Below are 12,737 nucleotides of genomic sequence, written 5' to 3'. Positions count from 1 at the left end.
GGGTTTGTGCTGTAAACAGGGGTTTCATCTGGTGAAAATGACAGAAAGGGAAAGGTGATAACTAAGAGCCAACAATATGACGTGGACATGAAAAAGGCAAATGTGGTCTGGCCCAAGCAGAGAGGTATTTTTAGGAAGTGTTAATTTTCTTGTACGAAGCATCAGTAAGACCTAATTTGGAATACTGAATGAAATACACTCTGGCTGGGCATAAGATGCTTACGGCAAGCAAGAGCAGAGACACATAACTGCTACTAAAATGATACAGGGAACTTGGCTTGGATAGATTAGCAAGATGAAAGCTTAAAGAGGACATGGTTGCTAATACAGCCTCAGGGCACTAAGTATAGAGAGGAAAAGTGCTATTTAGACTGATTGATACGACTGATCAGAATGATGGGAATATGTCATTAATACACTTAGTCTGGAAATCAGAAGAAAAGAGGAAACAGTAGCAGTGGTTTAAACATCGACCTCTTTATAGAGGGATTAGGAAAGCAAAAATTAAATTAAGCACTTTATAAACTACACATTGCTCTGCATAAATGGGACTTTCCTGCCATGCAGGAAGGCCTCCACACAAAGCTCTTTGCAGAGGTTTATTCACAGTGCAGGAATAAAGGGAAGTGGGGGGCAATACCTTCTAATGACTATTCCAGGTTCTGGATTCAGCCCACCATTTGTTCACAAAGACATTACATGGGAGGTAGGAGCTGGCTAGCAAGGGACGGTATGGCTGAACTGGTCAGGCTAAGAAGATCTGCGCACAGGCACTGGAGATGAAAATTCTCATATGCACCAGGCCTCAGTGTAACATTGCAGGATCAGTCTTTTGTCATCCACACTTGCATTGTGAGGCTCATTAATGCAAAAAAAAAAATTAGGTCAGCTCATCAGGATATCATTACTTGGGTAATATTCATTTTGCTTATCTAGAAGTTTACTAACACTGGCGACTATTGTATTATATAATCATATATCCTGACACACACAAAGAGCAGAGAAAATTCTCCCTCGTTCCTGAGTCTGCTGTGATACACTGTATTCTGTAACTGAGGAGAGCTGTTTGTCTTGAGAAACTTGGAAATGTATATAGTTACTATTCTTACTGAACACTTTATTAAGACAGTCTCTACTAGATTTCAAATGAGTTACTCACTCTTGGGCCAGCAGGACCAGGGACACCAAATTCACCATGAAGACCCTAGAAGAGAATAGATGTATTGGTAAAGCTTATTTCTAAAGCAAACGTACTAGCTTAAATTGTGCTCTATTTCTTAGCAGTAAACACAAATGCTTGTCAAATTGCAGCAGCATATTGAAAATCTTCAGACTAAAACCAGTCTTTCAGATACACGGAAATAAAGCCTTTTCATATAGCTGCATGCATCTCAAAGCACGTATGAGAAAATAATTTCTCATCTGAAGAAAGAGCTAGCTATTAAATTCCAAAATTATTTTTCAGGCTCATGCAATGTAAACTCTTTTACAGGAACATGGAGAGATACAACTATAAAATTTAAGGGTGTGCATCATGGGATGCACAATTTGCAGATTACATCTCACACTTTAATGATGCAGAACCTAGAACTTGAATCACCACTGAGTTACCTCAGCTGTATTCCATCATAAATTCACTGAAATCAACTGAAGTGCAAAAGCATACAACTGGAGTAATGCAATTTACATTCAGCCTTGAGGATTTCAAAAGCAACTTGAAGTAAAGTATTTTTCATGTACTCTCTTGTCTTTTGGGGGAGGCATATTTTATTGCTGCTTAAGGCCCGAAAAGCAAAGGATTGGCTTTGCTCAGTTTCATACCAAAATTCTGAAAAAAGTACTATGTCACAAATTCCAGTGGACCTTCTTCATTTGTGGCTAGCTTTAACAAAAGAGACTATTAAACTTTGCATATAACATGGATTGCTTTGTTTTGGCAAACGGATCCAACAGGCTCTTGCTTCACCACATGTGTAATTGTAAACATAATGCTTATGCAATGCCTGCCCCTACTTGCGGAGTACGGTATCTGTCACTCACCCTTTCGCCTGGTTTACCAGCTTCACCAGCTGGACCTGAGGGACCTGGCAGACCCTAAGTGTAAAGAAACAAGAATACAAATCAAGTTAAGGCAGAAGCACTTCATGCTTTGTAAACCACAGATAAAATTAAGCAGTGCACATAGTTGCTTACCTGGAAGCCAGGAGGGCCAGCGGGACCTTGTTCACCCTTTCCACCTTGGTTGCCCTGGATGGAATGAAAGACAAGTTATTAACTTGGAAGAAGAAATACAGGAAAAATAATTTTAAAATGGGAAGCCCATGGATGAAAAGTAAATCTCAAAGTGGATCTGTGTAGAGGCTGTTACTTACAGTGACTCCAGGAGGACCCTGAGCACCGTTGTTTCCCTCTGGACCAGGAGCACCCTAAATGTGTTCAAGCAGAAAGCTGTTACCAAAGTTTTGATTTTTTATGAATAATACCTCACTAAACTGCCTCTGTGACAAAAACAAAGGTCTCTGGATGCACATTTTTAACTCACGCTGGTACACTTAAGGCAAAGTCTTAGTTTTATTTGACTTAACCATTTGCTTTTAAGAACTACACTGTTCAAAGGTATTAAAGTTGCTTGCAGTTTTAAATTCTGGTGATTGTTTCAGTTATTGCAGCACATTCATTCTTAAGGAAACTTCTTTTGGAATTGCAAAGACAGGAACCCGACTGATAGACTGCATTTTTCCCACAAGAGACCAATTATTTGACTCCTCAAATGCAAGATTTAGTAAGTTTCAACTATCACTAAGAAGCTGGAAATTTACAGCATAAATTATAAACCATACACTGTCCTCAAAAATTTGCATGGAGTGGTATTTTTTCCTTTTCATAGGATGCTAATACCCCTAATTAATTGCCCAATTAATATACAAGAAGAGTAATTTTCATTTATGCCCTAATAGTCCCTACTGACATAAGGCTGAATGCATTTCAGAGTGCTTTTCTGTTTCATCATTTGTTCATGCTTGCACAAGACAATGCTATCTTATTACAGAGGTTTTGAAAATCTACTTTTTTCTCTCTGGAGAGAAAACATATCTACATACCCGTGGGCCAGCAAGACCAACATTGCCTTTTTCACCAGGTTTGCCAGGTTCACCCTGAAGTTGAAAGAAAAAGATACAAAAGTTAAGACTTCATATTAGATTCAATTTAGACTATTGGACAGAGACTGATATTCTCCTTGCCAGAAGACGTAATGTAATATTTCTCTAACCCTAATTAAAAAACTTCACAAGTTCCATGTTGAACCAGTGAGAAAGAATAGCTACACAAGTAAACGTCTTTTCTTTTCAAAACTCCATTGCTTTATTTTTTGAGATCACAATTCATGACAATCTACATAGTATCCTGTGCAATACAGTATACAGATGTGTGCATTTGTGTGTGTGTATAGCAACACCACAAATCCAGGAGACGATTATTGTTATCTGTGGCCTCTGTGTGACACATCAAGAGCCCCCTGAAATCACTGATAGCTTTTCTTCTAAAGTGAGTGAGGTTTAGATTGTGCTCCATCAATAACAATACTCTGGAACTGAAACTTAGGCTTGGTGACCAACTTTTACAGAACTTTTACTGAAATGTATACATAGAAATGATAAAAAGGACATGCAGAAACTATAATATAGACATATATTATCCTAATCACTTCAATGCCCAAATATTCCTAAACCAATTAAATTGCTTTTCATTTGTTTAATTGTATTTTAGATAACCAGAAAATAATTTAAACCAGAACTCTTCAATGTAAGTGGATGCCATCCAGTGAGCACTACAGGAGGACCCAGGGAGATATGTTTGATTATTAAGAGTTGGGAATCTACGGCTTAGTCTGGAAATATTTTCATAGTAATATAAAGTTTCTGTATTGTACTTACAGTGGGACCTTTTGGTCCAGGGAATCCAATGTTGCCAGGCTCACCTCTATTACCAGCTGGACCAATTGGCCCAACTCTACCATCTGCTCCAGGGAAACCCTAGAAAAAGAAGTCACACTATTAATGGCTGGGACAATTTAATTGGTGCTTAGAGTTCAGTTTTAGGAGAAATGTGTACTGACAGGAAGCCAGTGTCATTTAACTTTTAAACACTGTTTATACATCTCACACTCATGCATTCCTCCATTTTTCTGCTTTTTGTAGAACTGCATATTTCTTCTTCCCCTCCCAGGGCACAGGCCTGATCTGAGACCCACACGAATGAAAAGTTTCTCCTCAATTTTCTGAGTAATACGGTAGTAAAATCTTGCTGGGTTTATGCATAGTTGTGTTAGAGCTCAATGCTATGATCTCTGCTTTTTAAAATAACAGTTTATGTCTGTTTTCGCATGCACTGGGGAAGTAGAATGAAGAGCAAGGTACTTACAACAGGACCTTCCTTTCCAGCAGGACCTGGGCTTCCAGGCTGACCTGGGAGACCCTGAGAAAGGAAAGGTTTCATATTTTTAGAAGGAAACCAACTCACCCAACAGTTAACCAAAATTTTTTTTCTACATGCATGCACACACACACATACACACAGACGCCAAGTTGCCAATACGCATTGTGGAAACAAGACTGTATGTCCTATTAAGTTCACATCTAAAACACTGAAGTTTAATTTGGTGGTGTGTGCTCCCATGCCAGTTGAAAATCAGTATAGGTAAGGATCTGTTTCACTTGGATAAGCTCATTTAGGCTCTACTGTAGCAGAGAACGTGCTTAAATGTTTGCAGATGCCTAGTAGTTTGTGCATGCATTGAAAACCCTTTCACTTCATGGGGTGGGGTGGGAAGAGAAAGAGTAGATTAAAAAGGATAAAGGACAATAACATGGACATAATCTGGCTGCAGTCAGCACCACCAAAAGTGGATGGCTGTTTTCAGTGAAAGCATTTGCAAAATAAAATTGAAATAACTGAGATCAGCCATCTCACATAATCTTAGTAGGGTTTCCTTTTCTTTTAGTTAGTTAAAGAGAACACACAAACTCCAGCTGTGATCTTAATGATCACATTCTGTAAATAATCAGAAGTGGAACCCCCTCTCAGAAGTCAATGTAGTATCCAGTACAAGAGGGCACTGCATCACAACAAAGCAATCAAATGCTACCATATACAAAAGAAACTAATTGCAGTAAACATCTGGATGCTTCTTAATAATTTCCTCATGGATGTTTTTACAGGGAGTGGTGCAAGTGTGGTTAGCATAAGCTGAATTTTTGCAGTTGGATTTCTGAATAATATTGTCCCTAAATTGTAAGTAATTTTCTTTTTGCATAGTTCAAACTTACACCACAGAGTTCAAACTTACTCTTGGACCCATAAGGCCAGGCTCACCAGGACGGCCACCATCACCATTAGGACCCTTAGCACCAACAGGACCACTAGGACCACGGTTACCAGCAGGTCCCTACCAAAATAAACAAATAAAATTAGGCAGAGTCAGCAAAAAACATCACGCATCTCTATATAAAAGAAGATGGTTTAGAAATAGTGACCAAGATGAAAGTCTTACTATGACACCAGCTCTGCCGTCAGCTCCAGGAAGACCACGAGATCCAGGCACACCCTGCAAGTGAACACAAAACAAATCAAGAAAGGGAAAGAAATAAATCTGTTCCTGTAACATGTACAGTGCTGGCTAAATTTCGGCCTTCCAAACAGGTCTGATGAATTTGAGGTAAGCGCAGCTCGAAGCACACACACCTCAGTGTAAATGTATGCTGTGAAATAAATTGTCTCACTTCCTTTATATTTCTTTAAATTCTAATCTGCTTGTATCATAGCATTTTCACTGTTCATTGTAATCTAATAGTGGCTCCAGTCAGCAGCTACGATCTCACAATCTGGCCCACGCTGTTTTACCTTTGCTTCTCTGCAGAGAGTTACTGCCTTCTCTGTGACTCTGTTTACCCTACTCAAGGTGCAATACTGAATCCTTATCTCTACCAAAAAAATCTGGTGGAAATACCACCATTTTTCCTATTCTTTTCCAGTGAATTCCTGCTCCTGCATGAAATCACAAGCCTCCTGAAATTCAATGAGTAGTTTCCTCACACAGTGAAAAGAGTACTAGGCACCCCTGAAGACACTGAAGTGAAATATTTTGCCTCACGCTGTATCTGAGTCAATTCTCCAATTTCAGCAGTTAAATCTCATCACAAAGCTTTACGAGTAATCAAAGATAATTCACTAAATATTACACAATGGATAATCAAAGCAACCTCTAATTACTTCAGGTATAAGACAGTAAACAGCATTAATACAAAGCAAAAATAGACTTGGTCTCAACTAATCAAAAAGCTAAGAATGGCAAATAATCTTTGCTTAGCAGTATTAATGTAAATTTAATTACTCATAATTACTTAATTTTCCTTTGTGAGTCTAGCTTTATTTCCTCTTTCCTTTTTGCTTCTACTTGTGGAACATGAAAAGAAAACCTACTCTTAGACCAGCAGGGCCTGGGGGACCAGCAGAGCCAGGTTCACCAGTGCCACCTCTCTTGCCTTCCTCACCACTAGGACCAGGAGGGCCAGCGGGTCCAGCAGCACCCTATTTCAGGCAAACAGAGAAAACGAAGAAATCAGATGCTGTGTTGCAGATGCTATCAGGCTTTGTTCATTGAAACAACTTTTACATGCTGCCATACTTACAGGCTCACCCTTGTTACCACTTTCTCCCTTGGCACCAGCAGGGCCTGGTTCACCCTAGAGTCCAAAACAAAAAGAGATCATAGAATTATGCATCATTCAAAAAATCCCTCCCCTACCTGGACAATTTCTTCATGAATTAAAATGCTATTTAATCATCCAATGCCATGCCTGCCTCTATTTTGATAAACGGCCAGTGAATATAACTGTATTTTCGGCTTAACAGGCATGAAAAGAAACATGTTAAAGACACTTATAAATGGGAGTAATTGAACTATGAAGTATCCAGAGCTGGTTCCTCTACTGAGGATATCCAACAGGAGTGCAAAGTGAACCTCTTCAGTCTCAGCATCTGAAGCAAGCAGTAAGACACGGAAATGAACTACAATGTTCAATTACAGTGGAGCAAGAAAAAATGTCTGCATTAAATACAAAAATATATCCAGAGGAAGCCTTTTACAACTGTGGACACCATGTCCAATTTTCAAATGAAGACAGGCAATATACAAGGTCACTTACAACAAGTCCTCTAGCACCACTAGGACCAGCAGGGCCAGGAGGACCAGGAATACCACGGGGACCAGGCAGACCGGGAGCACCAGCAACACCAGGAAGACCCTGTCCAACAGAAGGAAAACAGGGTATTATGAGCCCACTATCTTTGCTGTTGCATTAACTGAATTCTTTTTTTTAGAGCAAACAAGTGTGAATATGGCTGTACTTACAGCTGCACCTTTAGCCCCTGGAAGACCGTTAGCACCAGGGTTGCCCTATTAAGAAAGATAACAATAATGGTTAATTCAGAGTCTCAAGTGCATTGTCCAACAATAAAGTCAGGCAAATTACTCACTGGAGGGCCAACAGGACCACTAGAACCGGGAAGTCCAATCTCTCCTCTTGGACCAGCAGGACCGGTAGGACCAACATTACCAGCAGGTCCGATTTCACCCTGTTTGAGAGAAGGATAGAGCCCTCTATCAGTGTACAGGGCAATAGTGGAGTAATTCTATATTAGCCTGACATTAAGAAAACAATCCAACATATATATTCCCATTTCAGAGGCCAAGAAAGCAAGGAACTGAGAACTTTGATTGGATTTTAAAGGCACTGAAGCTGGGAAGCCTAGCTAGGCCCCACGGAAGATGATGGCTAACATGGAAACAATAGATGTTCAGCATATTGATCACTGAGGATTACGCAGAAGGTTGACCTAGATAATCAAGATTACAATCCCAGTCTTATCTGCAGCCATATGTCTCCAGCATTGGCCTGAGACACCTCAGTGCATGAGACCTAACTGACCATTATCTTGCACCTTAAGGTGCCATTTGCACAGATGCAAAATGCAAAACGATGCCTGATGAGAGTGCTGAGGCACAGTGTTCACAGTGGAGTAAATGACAGGAAAAAAGGTTCTTGATTTTATTCTCAGAAGCTTGTATTTACTAAGTCTAATACAAAAAACTGAATATAATGACAACTTCTCTTCAGCAATTCTCTAAGTAGTCAGAGTTCACCCTGGACATGTAGGCAGTCTTCTCTTGAAATTACGTGCTGTAACCACACTCAACGCTTGCATCAGAGAAGATTTCATGGTTTCCAGAAGTCTTCCTTTTTGACAGAACTAACCAGAACGGAATCTCAATTTTTCTTCATCTTCCTTGCAGTTAATATTAAGAGGTCTAGCACACAATACTCTATTTTCTTCTAAAGCTGGATCAAGATAAGAGTTTTGTCTGTTGTGACATGGACTTTGTGTATTTGTGTTAAGGATTAAAAACTGCATCGCACTACATAGAAGTGAAATTTTTAAATGCATTATATGGGACACTCTTGCCCAAAATCCTCTGTCCTTCCTTGGACAAATTAAAATTCAAAATAATGAGAGTCTTACCTGGGTAAAAATGCTAAGATCTTTGCAATAAACCGAATCATCTAAGTTACAGTAAGAACAAAATGGTATCGCACTAAATGTGGAAAGTTTTGCCATTGTAATTTCAAGAACTTGGGCTGGAAGGAGCCTGATACTCAACTTCAGCTTCTTGGCCCTCCACTGCTTCTGTGAAGTGATCCAAACTGCTACTTTGCTTATTTATCATGATCTGCGTCACCTTTCAAAGATGTATACAACTGCACCATGTAGGAAGTATTAAAAACCCAGAAGTTATATGTCTTCCTGAACCTGCCTAGCATCAATCTTCAGCTACGAAATAGCTGCTGTATTTTAAATTAGCATTCATATATGATCTCTCCAAATACTATAGGTATTCATTCTCATCCTGATCTGTAAGTGTTCAATGGGAAAGCATTCCCGTTTCAGAGAGGGTGTTTTTTTTCTGCTGCCTAGCAATACTAGTTACGGTGCTTCATCTTCACTATCAAATGTACCAGCAGAAGCAGATGTTCATACCTTAGCACCAGGAGCACCTGGGAAGCCTGGAGGACCAGCAGCACCGATAGGGCCCTAGGAAATGAAAGGGAAACAGTTGTGCAAAAGCATTCAATGATGACAGAAGCACCTTGCTTGCTGAAGTAAACAGATTTCGAAAATGCACATTTACTTAGACACTTCCGCCCATTACCACCTCAGAATATCAGTTACCTTTCGCAACTCCAAACTCACAGATTTGGTTCACTATGAACAGTTAAGAGTGAGGTCAATGCTGAAAAACGTTTGCAGTGCAGCTAAAAAAAAAGTATCAATTAAGCAAGGATGGGTAAAACCTTGCCTTGAGGCCAAACACCTGAGAAAAAATAAACAGAGGACGGGCAGAAGCAGGCATCTGCAAGGCAAGATGTCTTGCTGTACAATCCCACAATGAACGAAGGGGAGCACTGCATCCTGCAACTGCAAGTCTAAGGCAGCTGTTTCCAACACATTTACTGTGCAGGGCTAACTGTGTACACTTCCACACCAGTGGTCCTTCTGGGACCACTGGGTTGGGATGGTAAGATCTCTGCACCATTTCACAAGCCAGTGCTTGGCACAACTTACATTGAGATCAGTAATAACGTACCAGAAATTGGATCAGGCTTAACAGCAGCTGAAGGCAGGAGTTGATTCTAACGCATGAATGGATTAGAAATCTTGAGTCATACCCAGAGTATACATTTTGAGGCAGTCAACATGTGCAGCCCCAGTGCCCTTCCATTAAACTCTTTTTTTAATGTCAGAGGCAATGGCACATCAGCTTGAAGAGGGCTGTCTGTTGACTCTACTGTGCCTGGCTGTTGCTGTGAGATTTATAATGATGACGAGACAAGCTTCCTAGCATACAGCACCCAGACACCACAACAGAAGATACACTGGTGGATTCATAGCCTTTGTTATTCTTTAATGCACACAGATGCAAAAAGGATAATTTTACTTCAATTATTAACAAAATATCCAACTCATTCATTGGGGATTGATATCTACTTTTTTGTGAACTAACATCTTTCAATTATAAATACTTGTCGTAACACTGCCTCACAAATCCAAGGGAATAAAATGGGTCAGTTGGTATAGAAAAGAGGAATTGGCTTCCAACATTCTATAACCTACTGTGTTCACTATAAACTGGGTGTCTAGAATTCCCATTGATTTTGCACAAGCGAAGGAAAAAAAGACTAAATGCCCTGTAACATACATATGAAAATACAAACTTTGAGAATTTCCATTGCAGTGACTCTTTTTATGTTTTAAATTCTCAGTGGCAAGGAGAATAAAACAATATTTATGTTTCAGTTTAAAAAAAAAAAGTATTAATAAGTGCTGTGCAGAGTGTTTACAGCATCATAACCTAAGTATGTGTATAATAACTTCAGCCTGGTGTAGACACAGGGCCCCAGTGCAACTCCCTGCTGCTGCCCATTTGGAGTAACACCTCTGCAATCAGCAGCTCCAGAATATTTTTCCTATACTAAGGAATTTTGGCAGGAAGGAAAAACTGTTCTGGGCTATCCCTGAATTTTTTTTACAGCTTTGAAACTATACCCTTGTACACACATTTATTTCACAGAAATAAATGAGTTTTACTGAAGTTAGTGGTATGCTATGGCGACACTAATTCCTTTTAAAGGGATAAATTGCATTGGATTAGCACTTATTAGAATAGCTATTGTTTTCCAGTCAGATCAGGACAGTTGGATCTTACTGGCCTTTCACACTAGCTCACATAACTCATGTATCAGTGGTGAATGAAAAAGGTTAACTCCTGTTAGACAGGACAACAGGTGCAAACCTGTGTCCTGGAGTGCATCTAACAGTTTCAGGATGCATATAATTATAGTCATCTACAACATGTGCATGGTGTATACCTGCTAAAAGGTATAAAGTTTCTTCAGTTCTGGGATAAGAACTGTTCTGCTAGACTGTTGGAAATGAGGGTTCTGTTAATCGGGTGTTTCCCTATGAACTCACCAGTGTAAATGAGAGAATATTTGGTTTCTTCGATACAGATGCATTTAACATAAATCCTGAGGCTCTCAGGATATTGTCTGCAAAAGGTTTATGTTTTAATAATTCTTTTTGTGATGGTCCAGTAAGCAACAAAGAACTGTGTTAAACATCCACACAATCAACTTCTCAGACCCCCAAGAAATCCTCTATAAACAGAAATTGGGACACAAGGCCTAATGGAACCAGATTGTCAAATATAGACTTACAGCAGGTCCAGTGGGGCCAGCACTGCCATCACTTCCACGAGCACCCTGTGAGGAGAGAATATCATAAATAGTGTATGAAAAGAGATTCAAAGATCAGAGAAAGCCACAGTAAGTGGCTGGTCATGATGGCAAACAGATAGGTGGGAAGCCACTTACAGCTGGTCCAGGGGCACCTACTCTTCCTCTCTCACCAGGGAGACCACGAGCACCCTGAAAGAAAAATTAAATTAATTCACGTATATCTATTCACTGAACAAAGATATATAGATTTTCTTTCTTCTGCCAAGTCTCCATATGAAGAGTGTCGCAGCCAGGCAATTCTGTTCAAATATTCACATACTATTACATTAGAGTAACTAATAGTAGCTAGCTGGAGTGTCACTGATGACAAAAATTGACCAAAAGGCTGATTGAACCATATCTATCAGATTAACATTTTCCACAACATCAGTAAATACTTACAGGTTGTCCTGGGGTACCATTTTCACCAGGGGCACCAGGTTCTCCCTATGAAAAAGAAAGTTTGCAGGCTTGAATTACTTCATGGATGCTTTGGACAGACAGTACAACACTATCTAGAGAGACAGCCAACTGCTGGATCCTACTGTTCTTGTCTTCTGTAGCACTCACACCACAGCATACAGTAACAGCATATCAGGTCCTGAGAGTGCAGAGGCTGTGACTGTTCCTGCCTATACTGGAGCATGGCCAGTTGGAATCCTCATAGAAGAGGAGGGCCAGAGCAAGTTTCTTCACTTACATATGTCAGCTTTCTTTACGTCTTTATTTTGATATTTACTCTGTAGCACACGTCTAAGAGATAGGGCCTGGATAGTCAACTACGATTTCAGATCAATCAGCAGCTGTATTTTTAGCTGCAGCAGAAGCAGAATGATGCTTTCTTTTACCTGAGGTTAAGGTGACAAAGTTCCTGTCAAATGGCTGGAAATTAGGATCCACCTCAGGTATTTTTAACTTAAGACCAATAAAACTGAGATATGAGTGACAGCCATTAAAACATGACTCCTCTTCCTTCAGCATTAAGTGTTCTCAACCAGCCTGCAGTTGGTCTAGGCTGGTCTATAGTGACAAGTGTTGTCCTAGAGCACTGGTATCCTGGACATACCTGAGTGCACCTAGTCTTAAATGCTCCAAACAGCACATGTTTCTGCCTTCATCACTGCCTTTAGCAGTTATATGAGTCACCTTTATTTAGTGTGCCTGTGCTTTCCAGACAGATTAGCACTCTTACTAATAACTGTTCTTTCCTTTACTTAATTGCTTTAACTGCTTTTAATTTACAAAGACTGGACAGAATGAGTGTTTGCTGTCTGATTACCAAACTTTTTCTGAAGATTGACAACTTGCAGTGATGTTGGAGAATGCTATGTTACAATTAATAAC

The 12,737-nt window shown here is 39.8% G+C and overlaps 1 protein-coding gene across 1 annotated transcript in view; it reads right to left on the bottom strand.

The window, feature by feature from the left end:
* The window catches only part of COL1A2 (collagen type I alpha 2 chain), a 40,855-nt gene that overhangs the window by 16,358 nt on the left and 11,760 nt on the right, over positions 1-12,737 (bottom strand). Inside the window, exons 13-30 of the mRNA XM_086614658.1 lie at positions 11,796-11,840; positions 11,490-11,543; positions 11,334-11,378; positions 9,097-9,150; positions 7,537-7,635; positions 7,412-7,456; positions 7,206-7,304; positions 6,690-6,743; positions 6,481-6,588; positions 5,552-5,605; positions 5,348-5,446; positions 4,423-4,476; positions 3,936-4,034; positions 3,102-3,155; positions 2,373-2,426; positions 2,194-2,247; positions 2,041-2,094; positions 1,160-1,204 (exon numbers count right to left, since the gene is read on the bottom strand). Of these exons, the coding sequence (XP_086470784.1) occupies positions 1,160-1,204; positions 2,041-2,094; positions 2,194-2,247; positions 2,373-2,426; positions 3,102-3,155; positions 3,936-4,034; positions 4,423-4,476; positions 5,348-5,446; positions 5,552-5,605; positions 6,481-6,588; positions 6,690-6,743; positions 7,206-7,304; positions 7,412-7,456; positions 7,537-7,635; positions 9,097-9,150; positions 11,334-11,378; positions 11,490-11,543; positions 11,796-11,840 (1,170 nt within the window). The remainder of the gene's footprint in view (positions 1-1,159; positions 1,205-2,040; positions 2,095-2,193; positions 2,248-2,372; positions 2,427-3,101; positions 3,156-3,935; positions 4,035-4,422; positions 4,477-5,347; positions 5,447-5,551; positions 5,606-6,480; positions 6,589-6,689; positions 6,744-7,205; positions 7,305-7,411; positions 7,457-7,536; positions 7,636-9,096; positions 9,151-11,333; positions 11,379-11,489; positions 11,544-11,795; positions 11,841-12,737) is intronic.

The sequence above is a fragment of the Tauraco erythrolophus genome, chromosome 7, assembly GCF_009769465.1.
Source record: "Tauraco erythrolophus isolate bTauEry1 chromosome 7, bTauEry1.pri, whole genome shotgun sequence".
Lineage (NCBI taxonomy): Eukaryota > Metazoa > Chordata > Aves > Musophagiformes > Musophagidae > Tauraco > Tauraco erythrolophus.
Note: the sequence above shows the minus strand (reverse complement) of the source record. Positions and strands in the feature narration are given on the sequence as shown.